We start from the raw sequence: 19,391 nt of genomic DNA on the forward strand, positions 1-19,391 counted from the left end.
GGGAAATCTTGAAAATAAGTCAACAATGGCTGCTTAACCATGAAGAAAGAAGGATCAAGAGTATGTGGACAGCAAGAGTACTTGGAGAAGAAGAAAATTAGTTGTCTTACAACTATACTATGGTGGTGAAAAAAAGTCAAAAGTTGCTCTATAAATAGAGCCTAGAATCATTCATGTAGCATGGGTGAGTGGTGAACCCTCCACCTTTGTGTGAGTGAATCCTCCACCGTAAGAGGTCTTAGACCTCCACCGTGATCATGTGAGGAGATGAGTTTAAAAATCTCCATCAAACTATTTTGTTCAACTAATGAAATTATTTCCCCCATATCTCATGTCCTTCAATTATCTTATCTTGTCTTTTGTCCATCGTCTATAAACTATACGATACACTTGCACACATCACTAATAAAAAACTATCATCAATACCAAAACCATGTTTCCGCATGCACACATCCAAAATTTTTAACAGATTCAACAGAGCCTCGCCTTCTCGTCCCCTCTTCAGTTCTATCGTCACTCTCTCTCTCTCCAGGTGGGTTCTTTGTTATCTTCTTGATCCGTCTGCCAGCTCTTCTAGTCTAAAGTTTTGAACTTTTTCCTGTTCATTTGGTTTTTGCACTCGGGTTGTTGAGTGCTGAATTGCGCTGGTTGGATCTCTTGATCGTCATTTGATAGTCTCAGATCAATTGGGTAATTGACTGATCGCTCTGAATCTGCGTTTCTTGCAGCTTTAGCTCGATACGCATCAGTTTGGCTGCGGAGTTCGTCATTCTTGAGTCAGATGGCCTCCGCAATGCTCTCTTTTGCTTCGGCTGCGGCCTCGGCCCCAGCTTCACTGTCGGTGCACGAACATCTCAAGGTACTTCTTAATTTCGTTTTCTTGAACGTAGTGATTTCATCTCGTGGATCTCTCTTCTGGTTTCTTTTGCGATGGTTGAATTCGAAAGGTGTGCTTTTTCCTTTTTCTCTGTTTTTGCTGTTTTCACGGTGGTGTGTCATGTTTTCTCTTTATATATTTCAAATGCTTGATTTGGGCGAATCACACTGATCTTGTTTGCTTTCATTAGGGGAAAGCAAAGATTGGAAGTGCCAATTTCAGAAGTAGTGTGCCAGAGAGAAACCCATTTGCCAAAACTAAGGTATGGTGCTTGCGATCTCCTGTCATTCGTCATCTCTTCAGTTTTTCAGTTCTCTAACTTGGTTTTGCTCTGGTGTCCTCGCTATGAGTTGACTATGAATTATACGTCTTGAGCATGCTTCGTTTGGCTGGATAAGTGGTATGATTGTGTCGGAGATATGGCCTTATTACTTCCGTTCAAGTTTCAATTTTGTCCTTGTTTCTCTTCCTGATTTATTGGATTGTAAATACTGTCATACTTTTTTTTTCCTAGTGACTGGTGAAATCCTGTTCATTCTTATTTCTGGTTTTGAAGGCAAGCACGCTGTGGGAGATTGGTTATAACTTATGCGTTTGGATGTGTAGAGTCAATCATCAAGTCTCTTACGGTTGTATCTAGTCAATTTGATTTCTGAGTTTATATCATCTCATCTACGCAGCATTTTGGTCGGGTATCTATGACTGTTGCTGTTAATGTTTCGCGATTCGAGGGCATAACAATAGCCCCTCCCGACCCGATTCTTGGGGTGTCTGAAGCCTTTAAAGCAGACACAGATGAAAAGAAGCTCAACCTTGGAGTCGGGGCGTATCGGACGGAAGAATTGCAGCCTTACGTGCTTAAAGTTGTCGAGAAGGTGAGTTTTCTTAATCTTAATTAGGCAGTGAATGATTCATTATTTCAACATGGTTCAATGCTCTCTTTCTTCAGTGAGCTTCATTTTCCTTAAAGAATAGAATTCATGCTTAATGATTTAGGGTGCGTTTAGTTTAGCATTTTGAAAATCCATTGGGAAAATAAAAAGTGGTTTAGCCTAAAGAACTTGAGACAAATGCAAAAACCGTTTGGTAAACTATGCTATGAGAAGTAACTTTGAAAACACATTTGAAAAACCCTTTGAGTGAATAATATTAGCTTTTTTTTTTTTTAATTTCATTTGTATTATGCAACTTTTTAAATATAAATTTTGACAATAATACTAAAAAAATCAAATGCACATATAATTTTTTTTTTAAAAGACCAAACCCTTCATTGGAATTTTTTAATTTTTATTTTCTTAAAATTGAAAAAAAAAATGTATGAATTTTTTAAATATAAATTTTGACAATAATGTTAAAAAAATCTAAAAAATCATATATATATTAAAAAACCAAATCCTTCGTTGATTTTTTTTTTTTAAATTGAAAAAATAATGTATGCAAATTTTTAAATATAAAATTGAAAATACTGCTAAAAAAAAAAAAATCAAATATATATATATATTTTTAAAGACCAAACCCTTCATTATTTTTTTTAAATTTTTATTTGTTTAAAATTAAAAAAAAAAATATGCAACTTTTTAAATATAAATTTTGACAATAATGCTAAAAAATAAAATACACATATATATAATTTTTTTAAGAAGACAAAATCCTTGGTCAAAATTTTTTAATTTTATTTGTTTAAAATTTTAAAAATAATGTATGTAACTTTTTAAATATAAATTTGAAAATAATGCTAAAAAAAATACATATATATATATATAATTTTTTTTAGAAAAAGACCAAACCCTTCGTCGGAATTTTCTAATTTTTATTTGTTTAAAATAGAAAAATTAATGTGTGCAACTTTTTAAATATAAATTTTGACAATAATGCTAAAATAATCAAATATATAGGATAAAAAAATAAAATATATAAATAATTTCTTTCTAAAAAGACCATAAAACATATTAAATTTGATTTTTTTAGCATTATTTTGGCATTTAAAAAAATAATAACGATGGCAAAATAAGAAATTTGAAGAGCGGGTGATGATTTTTGAAAAATAAAAATAAGTTTCAGCATTTAGCCAAATGCTAAAAACTCAAAGCTAGTGCCTAAGATTGGGCTAGTTTTGAGCTTTCACCTTTACAATGCCGACTTCACTGAAAACTACTTCAAAATGGTTGCCAAACTGATCCAAAGATTTCACCAATGGGCTTTAAAAATTGAAAGTTTGGAAATGTTGAACCAAACGCACCTGAGAGCTTCTTATCTGTTTTTTGTTTTTTCCTCTAGTCAAGTTGATCTAACCGTGGATTTTACTACTCTGTGTAGGCTGAGAATCTCATGCTGGAGAGAGGGGAAAACAAAGAGGTACACATTTCTCTGAATTATATTTGATCATGTGGTGTCACTGTATCGATCTGAGATTATTCTGATATAATTTTGATCTGCAGTATCTGCCAATTGAAGGTTTGGCCGCATTTAATAAAGCAACTGCAGAGTTATTGTTTGGAGCAGACAACCCAGTGATAAAGCAACAGAGAGTATGTCTGCATTATGTGTTAACCGACCTCTTTGCATAGAGTTTCCTTGGAAAACTACATCTTTTGCAATTCTTTACCAGGTTGCAACCGTTCAAAGTCTTTCGGGGACTGGTTCCCTTAGGCTGGCTGCTGCTCTTATTGAGAGGTACTTTCCTGGAGCGAAGGTGTTGATATCATCTCCGACTTGGGGTATGTGCTATTGCCCGTGGAACTTTTTTTTCTTTTTTGTAATTATCTTTGTGGGTTAAAATTGTTATGTCAACTACAATTCTGCAGGAAACCACAAGAATATTTTCGATGATGCTAGAGTTCCATGGTCTGAATACCGATATTACGACCCAAAGACAGTGGGCTTGGATTTTGAGGGGATGATCGCTGACATTAAGGTTGAGTCCTTATAATGAATGATGCCTGCTTAACCTCATCTTTACTAAGTTGAATAGCATGTCCAAATTAAAACCTAACGAGGGGCATGGCCCTGTTTGTTCAGGATGCGCCAGAAGGATCTTTTATCTTGCTCCATGGCTGTGCTCACAACCCAACTGGCATCGATCCAAACCCTGAACAGTGGGAAAAGATTGCCAATGTCATTCAAAAGAAGAATCATATACCTTTCTTTGATGTTGCTTACCAGGTATTAATCACTTGTGATCCGAGATTTAGTCTAATCGAGTGTCCTACATACCCTCAGATGCAATAAGGATGTTGTAACTCAAAGAAAGGGCTTCTTCTTTTCAAAGTGCAGAATCTTTTAACAGACTGTAATAAATTTAATTTTGTCCTTCTTGGATGTTCTTCTATTAATTTTATCTGGACTATCATATGCATTATAGGGATTTGCAAGTGGAAGCCTTGACGCTGATGCTGGATCAGTGAGACTGTTTGCTGCTCGAGGCATGGAGCTTCTGGTGGCTCAGTCTTACAGTAAGAATCTGGGTCTTTACGCGGAGAGAATTGGAGCAATCAATGTTGTCTGCTCAACTGCAGATGCAGCAACAAGGTATATGAATCTTTGCTCTTCACATGATGAGAACATAGTTTGCCTGCTTATCTTACTTCTATGCCCATTCCATGCTTTCAAGAATATGCTATGTAAGTTTGTCCAAATTTTTTGCTGACCTCAGCAAGTCCAATATTATTCTTATGTTCCATTAGAATGGGCGATAGAAGATCTTTGTCACAATCATTCCTTTGCATAAGCGATTGCAAGGGTGAAGTAATTGCAGCCTGTTTGTTTGGTGTAAAGTATGTGTTAAATATGATGGGGCTCCCTCTAAGAACATTATAAGGTTTAAAGAAACTTGAATAACAAGAATTTTTGTTTGCTAGAAAAAACTGACAAAAAATTTTGGCAACACTGTGGACAGTGATCTAACCCTTGATATTGCTGGAGAAAGGTGTTGGTAGATTAGATGAGCTTCTTCGAGCAGCTTATGGTTTTTAATGGCATATTGCTTCCACTAATATCACGGTGCCCTACATTCTCAGGGTGAAGAGCCAACTGAAGCAGCTTGCTCGGCTAATGTATTGTAGTCCTCCTGTCCATGGGGCTAAGATTGTTGCAAACATTGTCAGTGATCCAGCTCTATTCAACGATTGGAAGGCAGAAATGGAAATGATGGCCGGAAGGATCAAGAATGTGAGACAAAAGCTAAATGACAGCCTCTCTGCCAAGGACAAGAGCGGGAAGGATTGGTCATTCATACTCAAGCAGATTGGCATGTTCTCATTTACAGGCTTGAGCAAAACACAGGTAATTTCCCTTCACAAGTTGTTACACTCTGTCCAGAATAATTTTCTTGTTTGTTGTCCGTTTCGAAGTGAATCATGTCATCTTTCATTGTCCCTATGGGACCCTTATAGTGACAATCAAAGGGGATCGCTAACTCTGGTCGCCCTTCCCCACCTTTTTACTTCAAAAAACAAAAAGAAGCTTCTTGTATAATCCACCGTGCTATCATTGTCTCCATAGTAATCTTTCTTTGTTGCCCTTTCAGAGCGAGAACATGACAAACAAGTGGCATGTGTACATGACAAAGGATGGAAGGATCTCCTTGGCTGGACTAAATTTGGCCAAGTGTGAGTATCTTGCAGATGCCATCGTAGATTCATATCACAATGTCAGTTGAGTCTCGGAGACGAGGATGAGGTAATTGTATTAGGAACCTTCAAAAGTTTTGGTGAGTCCAATATTGTCGTGGAATGTCGGCTTAGCAGAAATTGGACAACAATAATTCAGCAATAATGTATCTCCAGCAACGCTTCAAAATAATTGTACTCGAAGTTTCAACTCTTGATCGGTTCTGGTTGCAGACACAAAACAGCAACAGCAGGTGCCTGCAGATACATTAAAACCCAGGTTTCGTATTGCCAAAGCAGTGACGAACCGGTTACAGTAGCCGAACTCATTGATAGGCAAACCAGTGCCTGGAATATCCCAATACTCACTAATTTGTATGACGACACTACAGTTAAGGAAATCCTCACCATTGTGTTATGATAGTTGAATTCGCTTGGATATCCTGAATGTCCCTCCATCCTTTATGCTCTTTTTCATGTTTTGGGATTTCGGTCTGCTCTATAGCACTTAACCAGTTTCACTCTAGTCAAAGGAAGGATTTTCATTTAGATTTGCTACTCGTAGGATCGCTCTATGCTGCCGTCTGCAGGCTGATATTGTTTGTAGCTCGCCAAATGGTTAGGTTCGCCTTGTGTTTTCCTTCAAGGAGATCCGAGGGAGCTTCAAAATTGCTAAAAATGAGAATTGGGTGAAAGTAAAGTATTTGGACAATAGCGATTCGTACAACTTCTCTTAATCGGAGTATAGAAAATTGCAGGTGGCTGTTTCCGGCCCCAAACAACATTGCTCTGAACCGGAGAGCGAGAGCACCACCTTCTCTATCATTCCCAGTTTTTCTAGAAGTCGGCGTCTCCAGAATTTTCAGAAGAAAAATCAACTGTCAAGTGAGCAAGTTGAAGAGAGGCTCCAGTTCACTTCTCCAAGTGGCCACTCTGAAATGTAATCTGGAAAATTAAGTATGGAGACTTCCTCCAAGCAAGTGCTCTTTGGGCCGTTTAGTTCGGCTTTGGGTAAAAGGCATTGGAAAAATGAATACATTTCGGTAAAGGGGTTTTCAGAAATATTATACCATTTAGCAAATTATAACTTCAAATAGCATTGGAAAATAACCTTGCATAAACACCATTAGGTAAAATCCACATTTAAAATGGGCTTCTGCTATTTTTCTTTTTCTTTTTTAAATATGAAAATTAAATCTGGTTAGGGTTAGCTGTCTACCCACCTTCAGTGGCTAGATTTCGGGCCGCACAGTCGCGGGTTCAAGGCGGCGCGGGGCCAGATTTGGCCATCCCAACTGCCAAATTTGACTTATGGATGGCCAAATCCAACCATCAGGTTGCTAGAACTAACGACCTAAGATCACGCGACCTCAAGTGTTGCTTGGATCGCGACCTCAAGCCTGCAATCCAAGTGACGCCACCTAAGGACGAGCACTTAGGCAATCGCCTGAGTTGCGGGTCACGCCACCCAGGCGATGGTCGCCGCGGACGCACGACCCCCCGGTGGCGAGTGATGGTCACCAAAGAAGCCTGACTCAAGCGGCAGATTGGGAAGACGAACAGCTATGATGAAGGAGGAAGAAGATGAACAATGACAAGTAAACTGTAAATTTAGCATTTTCGAAACACTAAAAGCTCAAAGTAAGTCCCTACTTACATTGGGCTTTCAACATTTGGAATGCTAGCATTTGACTAAAGAAGTCTAAAACATACTTGTCAAACGCTTTGTATTTTTCCCAAGAAGCTTTGGAGGCCTAAAGCCTCTTGCAAATGCTCCACCAAACGAGGCATTTGTGCAGGTGTGTGGAAAAGCAAGAGTAAGGCAAACACTTGGTGAGAGTACTGTGTGAGAGTGAGTCTCCAAATGTTGAAAAGGACAAGTCCTCCGTGTGGAGTCCACAAATAATACATTGTGTGAGTAGTGTCGGTTCTTATAATAATAAAAGAGTGTTCATTTGAATTATCCAATTGAGTCCAACAAGCAGTACCAAAGCAAGCGGTCGAGGACCGACGACCCAACAATTGGAGCGTGGTACGCAAAGACCGTGGTCAAGGAACATTGTATGTACTTATTGGCTTAATGTCATATTTTGTTGCAACACCGATGCTCTCTCTAACCTTTGCAACTTGGCATCGTTAGAACTGCCAAGCAATCCCATGCCTCTTTGGGGTTTTCGCATTCTTGATGTGCTGTAACAACTCATCTTCAACAGTCACAACAAGTACATATAGCGTATCATCTACTTTGATTTTCCACTTTCTTAACTTGCAATCGTTCGTTTCGGTGGCATGACTACCTACTCACGTTCAATGGTCATTGACATTGTCTTCGCACACAATCAGGGACCGAAGTGAGGAGCATATTCTCATGAGTCAAGGGTTATGGGACATCATTTGTGACGCCCCCAATACATCACGGCTAACTAATATGATGACAATTACCTTTTTCATTTCATTCTTTCTTAAACATGTAAGGGATTAAATTAATCATGTGATACACACAATTTTTAATAAATAGGGCAATTTCATTTCTTCTTCTTTTTTTATATATGTACATCAGACAACAAGTGGGGTGCATTGAGGAAATTCAAAAGGTCAGTACTACTAACTACATTATACGTTGTTCACCCATTTCCACCTAGCTGTATGCGTGTCGTCTAACCCTAGCCCCGACACCATCAAAATCCTCCCAACTCCAAAAATCCTGCCTCTTTCTATGCTGCGAGGTTGCCTTTGTCTCTAGGCCCGTCAGAGAACAATGGGAGTGGACTCACCGTGCGCGTGTTGACATGGGCGTACATCCCGACGAACTTGGCACACAGGCATATATCCCAACGAATCAAGTTCATCGAGATGTACGCCTGTGTCAACAGGCATACGATGGGTCCACTCTCACTGTTCTCCAACGTACAGTGAAATCAGTAGTACTAGTATTGACATTTTGAATTCTCCAGTGCACCCCACTTATCGTCTAATGTACATATAAATAAATAAGAAATGAAGTTGCATTGTTTACAGAAAATCACGTATACCCCATTATTAATTTAGTCCCTTACACTTCCGCATGTTTAAGAAAAAACTAAATGGAAAAGGTAACTGCAATAGTAGTTCTACATTAGTCTTGACATACTAGGGCGTCACAACTCAATTGATATGAGAGCCACCTATGGGTTATGAGCCCACCACATTTTCGCCGCGCTACTCTGGTCATGCGAGATTTAATCCGGATAAAAACAGTATATGGAAAATCGGGGTCTACGAACTTGTCCTCTTCTCACGTGAAGTCTATTGGCACCCCGTAATGGACCATCAAGGAGGTAGGTGGGATCGAAATTCTATTGATCTAAAAAGATGAAGTCAACAATCAATGAGTCACAACCTAACAAGCAGAAGGTCCACCGGTCTATACTATGCAAATCGATCACCATACTAACAAAGAAAGGCTCAACAGAGAGTTCATTAAATCGCATGCACATCAAATTTTTCAAAATATATGATAGACCCATAGGGGTAATAACTTTTTCCAACGGATAGCTAGTAGTTCAATTCAAAAATACCAAATTCATAATCAATATAAATTCATGATGCCATCATCATTCGAGGGAATCCCATTACCTCCTAGGCATCTTGCACCCATCCGGCATCACGAGGGCATCTAGAAGAACCACATTACACCCCACGCATTTGGGGGAACTCAGTTGCCTCTGTAGGCATTTCTACCATAACCTAGGGCATCGTTGTCCCAAGGACCAACGGCATTTTCAGTCACACATTCACACCATAATGTAGCAATTATGTAATTCAATTGAAAGTACATTAACGTTACTACTATTCAGAACTCAAGCATGCATCTAATGAATCATCAATCGTTTTCATCCCCAAGACTAATATAAACCCATCCATACAGAGTTAAGTGAACGGTAAAGAAGATCCTACATCCTAGGCCTAAACTAGCCTTATAGGGCGTCCCGCGCGCCTTTAGATACGATGGTTGTTGTCTATGTAAATTCTTTTGAAAAATTATGAAACTTTAATATGAGATAGACAAGACCTTGAGGGACATTTTTTGCAAGGACTCAAAGTTCGATTCAGCTCATACAGTTCTAAATAATTTTTGCAATCCGAGCCCAAAACAGTCAAAATTTCCAGAACAAAATTGAGTAGGAAAATAAATATTTCGTCCACCAAATGATACCTAAAAATTATGAAAATTTAATATGTAGTAGCCTAGGATGTACTCTACAACTTTCATGAAGGAAACATGTTAGAATCTGGACCTAAAAATCTATAGGAAATAGAAAACGAGGAGAGGTCGGTGCAGTAAGTCCTAAAACAGATTTTGAATCCCAAAGTTTTCAAATATATTTTTGCCGTATGACAGTCCAAAAATTGTGAAATTAAATTATGCCGTAGAACAGCCAATAAGGGTTGACTTTTATGAAGAATGCACCATTAAATTTGCACCACATGAGTCGGTACAAAATTAGCAAAATTCGCAGTCGGGCTAGAACCTGTGCCCTCAGTCGTCCCAGCACAGATTTAATTCAGAATTTCGACTAGCTCGGCCCCTGCACGTGCTAAATATCAACCGACCATGCTCCTACGACCCAACCACAAGTTTGGCCATTTTGAACTTGATGATGTATCGAGGTAACGTGATCGAAACTTCTGTCTAAACGAAAATCTAAACGACGTTCATGAATTTTCTAGGAAACTATTTACGTCGACAAACGATCGATATAGGATAGAACGGATCTACTTACCTCGGATCCTTGTGTATGGCGGTCGTGACTCAGCAGGACAGAGGTGAGGCTGACGGCAGCGGCGTGCGTGGCTGCGATGGCGAGGGACGGTTTTCGCTGCTTCTGCGGTTGTGTTGCCGAGTGAGGTAAGGGACGGCTGAGTTTTGAGGATGAAAGTGGAAGTACGAGTGGTGTCTCTTTGCTCTCTCACCGTCAGTGTAGTCTTCATCCTGGGGCGGTAATTTTTGACTTGGCTGCTTCATTTCGTGCCAGCTGGAAATGTGACGCTGTGTCGAGGCCTAAAGCAGTAGCAAGAAGAAAATTCAAGAGTCTTCGTGTGATTGAGGTAACGTGGCAGCTATTATTGAAGGTAGTTTTTTTTTTTTTTTTTTTTTTTTCTTTAAACCTTGGAAATTCCTAAAGTTGTTGGGGGTATTTGGATCATAATAATTTATTGACGGTGAGGTAGCGGCAGCGACTCAATGATGTAGATGCGTCCTCGGATGAGGTGGAAATCGCATTGTGAGGATGTGAACGGCGTAATCCAACAGCGAGCTCGCTAACATAGCATGGACCGTCAAATTTGGGACTCGCTATTTTGTCGAGTGAAAAAATCCAGATGTCGCATCATTGGTGGCAACAACACCATGGCACCCACAAACAATGGCGAATTAAGGAAGTGGAGCGGTGAGGCTCTATACATTCTTGTTATGTCTGTTGAAAATGAGTTGTACAACACATCAAGAGCACAAAGACCCAAAGGAGACATGGAATAACTTGACGGTGCTATTCGTGAGGATGAACAACGCCAAGTTGCAAAGGTTGAAGAACGAGCTATTGTCGGTGCCACAACAAAATATGATAGTGAGTCAATACTCACATACAATGATCCCTGCTGACTGGCTTCACGTACCATGCTTCGAATTATTGAGTTATCGTTTCCTAATCGCCTGCTCTGATACCACTTGTTGAACTCAAGTGGATAGTCCAAATCAAAACTCTGTTTGTTATCGGAACGCTCACACAATGTATTACTTGTGGATTTCACACGGAGGACTCTTCCTTTTCAGCATTTGGAGACTTACTCTCGCACAATGCTCTCGCCAAGCATTTGCCCTACTCTTGCTTTTCCACCCACCTGCACAATTTTAGAGTGGTCGCTTGGAGAAGAAACCCGCAGCCTCTCTTCAAAGTCGAGACTTGATAGTTGATTTTTAGCCAGAAAATTCTGGAGATGACAACTTCAAGAAAATCTAGGAACGAGAGAGAGAGAGAGAGGCGATGCTCTCAGAGAGCTTCGATTTAGGAGGCTGCGTGGTCTGAAATGAATGCTAAACAGGATTGCAAGTGCGGCGATCCAGCGTGCGCGACTGAGCGACGAACTGACGATTCACTCCCAGTGGCAAAGTCGGAAGAAGAATGATGGTTGGTGATGGGTGTATGCAAATGCTGAGCTGAAGTTTCTAGCTGGAGTTCTCTTGCAGCTCAAAACTTTTAACTGGTGATCAAGAGATACAGCAAGCTAATTAGTAATACGACGTTCAGAAGCCTAAATTTTCCCTTCTTTTATTGGTTATTTATTTTAGCTTTCTTTGATGGTCAAGGATAGTTAGGTTGTATTAAGAAGGGGCAAGGATATTTTTTTTTCCTTTGGGAAAATCACCGAATCAAATCTCAACCTGTTATACGAATACAAATTCAATCGTGATTTTTTAAATTTTTGCCAATATATGCTTAAACATTTCTGTAAAAATTCAACATAGTACTTCCGGCTATTTTTTGCCTCAAAATGCTAATGTGATGGTTTAGTTATCGCCACCCATCCTACATGTACCACCAGCAATTTGGGATGGACAACATGACCTTGTTTTGTCTAGCTTTCTAAACTAACTCTTTTCTTTTCTTTTTTTTAATCTTTTTCCTGAAAAAATTGTCCAAAAAATCATAAACCTATTGTATTTTTGCCAATTAAGTCCTAAAATTTTCAATTTTACCAATTGAATCCATCTAACCAAATTTAGTTGGAATTAGCTCATGCGGAATTGATATGAACTTTGAGTCCATCCCCATATACTCCTCCAAACTTTGAGCACCATCTTTGGAACTTTGAATTTATTTGCAACCATGCTATCTGATTTCTTGTACATAAGTATATAATTGATTTTTAGGCATCAATTTGCCAGATACTATATTATTTCGGTAATAAATTATTTTTATTTGATATATTTATTTATCCAAAATATATAATAAAAAAATGTAAATTAATTCAGTTTCTGGCTCCCGCATATTTAAGTAGGATGTGTTTATGATTCTTATTTGGAAACCCCAACTCAAATTTGGGACGGGCTCGATTTTTATTTAGGACTATTTCAAGTTTGAAATAGGGTTAGGCCTCTCAAATTTACTTCGCTGCAATCTCTAGCTAAAATAAATTTGTAAAAGATTGTAGGCATTTTATGTTAAAGGGAACTAAATAATTTAATTTAACTTAGAAACTTATAATTTTCACAAATGAATCCGTATGAGACCACTCGGAGTCCATGTAGCAATAGCATATGAATAATTATTCTGAAGGGAAAGACATAAAGTTTTCATAACTATTAGTTTCAAAAGTTGTAGAATGGAATAAAATGATCTCATAAATTGCAGTTCATGTAATTAAATGATGATGTCGCCTATTATGCCTTAAAATATTTTATTGACGACATAAAACATGAGACATAGTATTGACGATGCGCATTATTATAATTACATGTCACAATTTGTTAATTTTGATCAACTTTAAGCATAGTAATATCGCAGTAATATGTAAGTGTATTGGCCATGATCATGAAGGTTTTTTTGTTTAATTAAGCATAACCTAAATCTAAATTACCTTCTGGAAGCTATAAAGCATTTTAAAAGGCCCCAATTTCCCCGGGACCGTGAGAGGAAGTTATCCAATTCCTAGGCAACAGTTATGTGGTTAATAGCAAACCATCACTCTCCAAAACGTGATGGGACCATCTAGCTTTCTATAGGTAAAAAAGATTCCCGAAAAGCAAAATAGGTACAGATTTGGTACCATCTTCCCCGTATCCAATTATATTCCACACATAATATAGTCGATGACATTATTGTTTAAATAGTTACACAGATATAGATCAAATAAAGATTCTTGCTGATTATAACCATAGCTAACACCTGATATAGAACGTGTCACTTAAATCAATTTTTTGTAGTATGCTCGTGGTGAATATGCGTGCTAATTGTGAACAACTTTGATGCCAAACGAACCAAGTCATCCGGTTTTCGAGAAAGGGATTTGTGGTCGATAAAGGTCCGTTGCTCTCCTGGGAAATAACGGATCGTCAGGCAACCATTTTCATTCTTTTGAACAAACCTCCGCAGTCGGATGAGGTATATGCATCCTGTCTGTTTGGTTTGAAGCATGTGTTCAATATGACAGCGCTCCCTTTAGGGATGTTATGTGGTTGAAAGCAACTTAATGACAAGAAAGTTGTTGATTAGGTTACATGAGGTTCTTCGAGCACCTTTTAGTTTTTTAAATCGCGTTCCGCTATCTCGATTACCCACCAATATCATGCCACCCAACGTTCTCAGGGTGAAGAGCCAACTGAAGCGGTTCGCTTGGGCAATGTACCGTAATCCTCCCGCCCATGGGGCTGAGATCGTGCCGACCATTGTCGGCAATCGGGCTCTATTCAATGGATGGAAGGCAGAAAGGGAAATGATAGCTGGAAGGATCAAGAATGTGACACAAAAGGTGTATGACAGCCTCTCTGCCAAGGACAACAGCGGGAAGGACCGGCCATTCATGCTCAAGCAGATTGGCTTTTTCTCAATTACAGGCTTGAGCAAAACTCAGGTAATAATTATTCTCATTCATTGCATATTTCGAAATGAATCGCGTTGGCCTTCCTTGTCGCTATGGGACCCTTATGGTACCTGCCAAAAGGGGACCGCCCACTCACCACCTTTGTACTTTGGAAACAAAGGCAAAGCTCCTTGTGTCATCCATTGCACATGACAAAGCACGGAAGGATCCCTGTGGCCGGATTATCTTTGGCCAAGTGCGAGTATTTTGCAGATGCCATCATTGATTCGTATCACAACGTCGGCTGAGACTCTGAGACAAGGATTAGGTAATTGTATTTAGAACCTTAAAAAGTTTCACTAAGTCCAATATTGTCATGGAATATCGGCTTAGCGGAAATTGGACGACAATAATTCCGCAATAATGTAATCTTCAGCAACGCTGCGAAATGATCGTACTTGAAGTTTCAATTTTCAATGGGGATTAAGCCCCTGGTTCTCTGAAAGAGGAAGGTCAATGAAAATTTTGAGTTCTATTGACAGTGTTATACATTAATTTGAGTTGCAGTTCAGCTGTTGCCTCTTATTTACATGATAGATGACCTAAGGGGTTGAATGAGACCAGGCAAAAAGTCCAAATGCTTTTCGCCAAATGACGCTTTCTTACGTACGACTGGTTTTATGCCGATGATATAAGGACATACAACACCTCATGAGCGCTTCAACATGCAAATGACAGCAACGAGATATGCTGCTATTTATTAGGCAAACTGCTCTTGAGGACTGTGCTGGCCAAATTCTGCTGATGGATATTGATGAAATGGGTTGTTCTTCTTGGCACAGCCTGAATCTCCACACTTAATAGTAAGCCAGTGCTTCTTGTAATTCCCTTTTCTTGGAATGGCAGGGAACTGTTAGTCAAAGATTCGATGGAGTTGGACATTTCAGATCCCCTTCACTCACCTATTTTAGCCACCATCACATCAATAGTGTCCCTGTCTTCATGTCAACCCTGTGCTTTCAACTGTCCCCTTCTTCAACTATCGTCCGGATGCAATAAGACCAAAGTTGTCAGAAAGTTCCTACAGCCGATGGACTTATGAGTGAACCCCTTTTGCACACAATGGTTTTCACCAATGGTGAGATTCTGGTTCCATGAAGGAAAAGGACAGTATAATCATCAAATTACAATTGAGATCTTGCGACAAACAGAAAGTAGAGAATAATGCCAATGACTCTATTTGCTCCCAATTCCTGGACGTAATCATCAAAACGAGGAGAAGAAGGGCAAGCAGTTAACTGAATGTACCTAACCTATGGTCACCTAAATGAAGAACTATTGTTCGCCTGACTAAGAATTTCTTCTGTACACCTGCATCACATCGATGATGTTCAAACATGCACCTCTTTCTCTTCCATCAAGCCAATTCTCTTTCGATATGAGATGCAAACTGCCTATAATTATCTATATGCAGAAACTCTCTTGAAGATCTTGATTAAACCGGTTCCTTCTTGAGACCACCCATATCTTTAAAATTATCATGAGATCAGAAGGCGGTGGGGTGCTGATCCTAGGTCTTCAGTGTTCCACCAAGCTCAACAGGTACAAGTGGAATGAGAGAGTGGAGTACATCCGTTATCAGTGGCCGGTAGATCGGTTCTGGTTGCAGACACAAAACAGCAACAGCAGCTGCCTACAAATATATTACAAACCAAATTTTAATGATGCTGAAAAGATGATGCTTAGCACATAGTTTGTTACTTAAACAGTGAAGTTCTATACAAAGCATGAAGCAGAATTTATCATCTCAATTTATAGACTGTAAATTCAATGATTAATCAACAAGAAAAAGCTGAATTATCACGACCTAAATCATCTTCTGTCCATCAATACTAACTACTTTCAACAGAGGAATTGGCTTGGAAGACCAGATGACTAATTGAAACAAAAGAAGAAAATTTAGGAACCTGGTATAAGTGCTTGACATCCATCGCATCTCTAATTACAGGATCCACGATATCTGGAAGCTTAGTTCGGTCGGTCAGCTGAGGCATGGCCTGTGCATATCAAGATAAGACAACCCTTTCAACTGTCAAAAGTTAATTCCTTACATGCATGAAAGAATCTATCAGACTTTATGGCACTAGCCATACCCATGTAACAATAGACTGGCACTGAGTGGGTGCTACTATCTCAAGAGGCCTTCTTCTCAAAAGGAGCTCCAAAAGCACAACTCCAAAGGCATAGACATCACTCTTATCAGTCAATTTACCTGCGTAAGTTAAGTCGAAGTTCAGTATATTTTCAAGAAGGAAATAACAAACAAATTAACTCAGGTTTGCAAAACAAGGATCTTATTTTCTAGCTATTTGAATAATAACTTCATTCTACTGTTGAATTAAATGGGAAGATGAACCAGAAGAACTATTTGTAAATTCAATGGCATTAAAGCTTACATCCACATGTGATTGGCCCAACCCATTATGCAGAACAAGCAAAAGTGTGTCCTTTGATTTTTACATCAATGGTAGACATGTCAATGATGTTATACTCAATCCAGGAGTCAAAACCACATGGTGACTCATTCAAGGAACTCTTTCCGTATTTGGCTACAATGACGAACAACTGAAGCAGTACAGTGCTGAAAATTGAAGATGTTGAGTTAGCTCGTTTCAGCTGGAAATGCACGCACAAGATGGGTCTTGCCAATGGAGAACACAACTATGCTAAGCATAACTTTTCTCAATCAATGTCTACCATATTCCATCTTGCAATTCCCGTGAAAGCTCAAAACTGAAAGTTACTGTCAAAAACATGTATCAAACAGTCACTAGAAAGTCGTCAATACATTACAGCATGGATATTGTTGCCTCACCATCCAAGACATATTCTGGGGCTACATAACCCAAAGTGCCCGATAGCTTTACCCTGTTTTTCTTCCGGGTCACCTCAGTCACAGCTAACCCAAAATCTGCAAGCTGAGAGAGAGAGACAGAGACAGAGACAGAGAGACAGAGAGAGAGAGAGAGAGAGAGAAAGAGAGCCATAATAGAATGTGATTACGTATGTTAATACAGTGAAAGTTCAAAACAGAGATTTGAAATATTTTCCCAAGTCTATTTGTGAATTTTACCTTGGCATTGAAGTCAGCATCTAGAAGTATGTTAGCTGACTTCAGATCTCTGTGGATGACTGGCGGATAGCGATGCTTATGCAGATACTCTAAGCCTCTGATCAAAACACGCCAAATTATTTTTCACTCCATATACCATTTGATGTGAATAATGAACTTGAAAATCTGAGTGACCCTAGAGTCTCACCTAGCCATGTCAAGAGCTATTTTCATCCGTCTATGCCATGTCAATGCTGATCCATTTGAAGACCCTGATGGAAATAATATTAACAAAAAAGAATTGTCTCCTCCTTTATTTAACTACACTCAGCCTCTATTAAAATTGTAAGTAGAATGATGGAAAAGTTCTTTACCATACAATTGAGTCTCCAAAGAACCATTTTGCATTAGTTCATAAACGATAAACCTTGCCTCACCATGGATACAGTAACCCATTAGCGAGATGATATTTGGGTGCTGCATTTTACTTAAGAAACCCACCTCACTCTGCAATCACAAGAAGCCTCCTAATAAAATACCAAAAACGCAGCACAAACTTCCGACGTTTTAAAAGTGAGAATAACAAGACAGTTTAAACTAATATTTTACCTCATATACTTTGGAGGCATCTTGGCTTCCACAATCAAGCTTCTTGACAGCAATATGCATGCCATCATCCAACATCCCCTTGTAAACACAGCCAAATGCACCTTGCCCCAATACGTTGCTCTCCTTAAAACCATCCGTCGCCTTTTCCAACATCTTGAAGTCCATCACTAGAATAGAAACCTTCCTGTTAACCATCTTCAAGGAACTGAATCTATCCAAAAATGAAGTCACCGACAGCCCCATCTCTGCTTCCTCAGAATCTAACCACCACCGATGTACAATAACCCAAAGTAAGCAATACGTAGTGCTCTAGTAGATAACCATGCTATTAATTCGAATATTTTAAAACAGACTATCAACATTTTTTTAGGCCAAAGGCAATCAATATTTGAAAGTTACTGGATGCTAGTAAAAGATGATTACCTGAGCTCTGAGTACCATCTCTTTGTGCTCTGCGCTTACGCTTGCTGCGAAAACTCCACCAACATACAAAAAAGAGCGCACTTGCGCCCAGCGAAGAGCAAACAACAATGAGTGCAATGAGTGACTTCTTTTTAAAGTCCATTTGGCACTTCGCACCTACAAACCAAAGTCCTTGACAGCATGAGAGTCGTACATATTTAAACTTTAAAAGCACAGAAATGAATCGCTTCATAAGTTTTTGATATATCCAAGCATTTTGTCTGGAGAAACCAGAAGAAGATACAATTTTTGGTCAAACAAAATGGTAGTCTCCACATATTTCATCGACAGAAGTAGCAGCAAAATTTGCCGATAAACTAACTGATTGAATGAATAATTTCAGAAATTTAAGATGATATTTGAGATTCTTCAACAAGCATAAATTCTTAGGGAGACAAGGGTAACAAGGCTCTCTTAGGACACTCACCCGGAGCGAAACAGGACAAATAGGAGATAAAGCTGATGGTAAGCAAACAGGAGATGGAATGAAGGATTGAGGAAGGTAAATTAGAGCATCAGTTCAAAGGGGTACGTGAAAAGGAAGCTGAAATTTCATTCTATCTTTTCTTGTTCCTTCATAGGAACACATGAGGCTGGATGCATCTGAGAAATCAGAATCCCAGAAAGAGTAAGCTGTGGTAGCTCTAGGTTGTTGAGCTTTTCTTCTTTTTCCTAAAAGCACCTGCTTTTGCTCCTTAAATGAACAGAAAAAGGGATGCAAAAGAGAAGAAAGATTTGGGGAAAGCAAAATCTTGCTGGGGTTGGGGTGACTTCTCTGCAGCACAATCATGGGAGCAGTCAACGCAGCAGCAGCACAATCCAATCAAATACCCACCAAAGAAAAAGCTGTTGAGGAGCAGATGGCATGTAAAGACAAAGAGAATTTTTTGGACAGCTCTGGAAATTCGGTTTTCCTGACCCAATACCCGATGGAAGGGGTAGCTTAGAGCCTCTCCTTCCACAAAGAAAAGAGAAGGAAAAAAATCCTATTTACCCAAACAAAAAAGAAAAGAATATTCTTTTATTAAACCTGTGAAAATCTTGACCTTTACCTCTCCTTGTGGATGTATGATATAGTCTGATCGACATGTACTCCACCAATCCAGTTAGTAAATACTTTCTACAAACATGTACCCTACAGAAGTATGGGGGAAAGAACTACTGA

General features: G+C 39.1%; 2 protein-coding genes across 4 annotated transcripts; one reads left to right on the plus strand and one right to left on the minus strand.

The window, feature by feature from the left end:
* The first annotated feature begins 267 nt into the window (after positions 1–267).
* Positions 268–14,367, plus strand: LOC104437632 (aspartate aminotransferase, chloroplastic-like). Of its 2 annotated transcripts, none has more exons than XM_039309047.1 (11): positions 268–532; positions 729–859; positions 1,068–1,139; positions 1,558–1,752; positions 3,194–3,232; positions 3,316–3,405; positions 3,486–3,594; positions 3,682–3,791; positions 3,896–4,039; positions 4,239–4,405; positions 13,830–14,367. In XM_039309047.1, the coding sequence occupies exons 1-11, from the start codon at positions 268–270 to the stop codon at positions 14,254–14,256; spliced, it is 1,749 nt and encodes a 582-aa protein (XP_039164981.1). In that variant the 3' UTR covers positions 14,257–14,367. The 2 variants fall into 2 exon arrangements, with proteins under 2 accessions (XP_039164981.1, XP_039164982.1); XM_039309048.1 differs by lacking the exons at positions 268–532; positions 13,830–14,367 and adding exons at positions 4,894–5,158; positions 5,403–5,700 and having other exon boundaries at positions 741–859.
* A 743-nt stretch (positions 14,368–15,110) lies between these two features.
* LOC104437631 (probable receptor-like protein kinase At1g80640) lies at positions 15,111–19,391 on the minus strand. Of its 2 annotated transcripts, none has more exons than XM_039309049.1 (10): positions 19,279–19,391; positions 18,188–18,343; positions 17,765–18,024; positions 17,530–17,662; positions 17,364–17,427; positions 17,177–17,273; positions 16,919–17,021; positions 16,197–16,315; positions 16,011–16,100; positions 15,111–15,736 (listed from the first exon to the last, which is right to left on the minus strand). In XM_039309049.1, exons 1-10 carry the CDS (start codon positions 19,313–19,315, stop codon positions 15,614–15,616), a joined length of 1,182 nt encoding a protein of 393 aa, XP_039164983.1. In that variant the 5' UTR covers positions 19,316–19,391; the 3' UTR covers positions 15,111–15,613. The 2 variants fall into 2 exon arrangements, with proteins under 2 accessions (XP_039164983.1, XP_039164984.1); XM_039309050.1 differs by lacking the exon at positions 19,279–19,391 and adding an exon at positions 18,654–19,200.

Source organism: Eucalyptus grandis, chromosome 3 (assembly GCF_016545825.1).
Source record: "Eucalyptus grandis isolate ANBG69807.140 chromosome 3, ASM1654582v1, whole genome shotgun sequence".
In the NCBI taxonomy this organism is placed as follows: domain Eukaryota; kingdom Viridiplantae; phylum Streptophyta; class Magnoliopsida; order Myrtales; family Myrtaceae; genus Eucalyptus; species Eucalyptus grandis.

Excerpts from the sequence above, each read along its gene's own strand:
- LOC104437632 (XM_039309047.1), top strand. The coding sequence starts at position 268 with ATGAGTTTAAAAATCTCCATCAAACTATTTTGTTCAACTAATGAAATT. Across the intron at positions 3,792-3,895 it reads GGATGATCGCTGACATTAAG|GATGCGCCAGAAGGATCTTT; the intron begins GTTGAGTCCTTA and ends CTGTTTGTTCAG. Across the intron at positions 4,040-4,238 it reads TCTTTGATGTTGCTTACCAG|GGATTTGCAAGTGGAAGCCT; the intron begins GTATTAATCACT and ends TATGCATTATAG.
- LOC104437631 (XM_039309049.1), bottom strand. The coding sequence starts at position 19,315 with ATGTCGATCAGACTATATCATACATCCACAAGGAGAG. Across the intron at positions 17,428-17,529 it reads TTTGGAGACTCAATTGTATG|GGTCTTCAAATGGATCAGCA; the intron begins GTAAAGAACTTT and ends TATTTCCATCAG. Across the intron at positions 16,101-16,196 it reads GCCAGTCTATTGTTACATGG|GCCATGCCTCAGCTGACCGA; the intron begins GTATGGCTAGTG and ends TGATATGCACAG.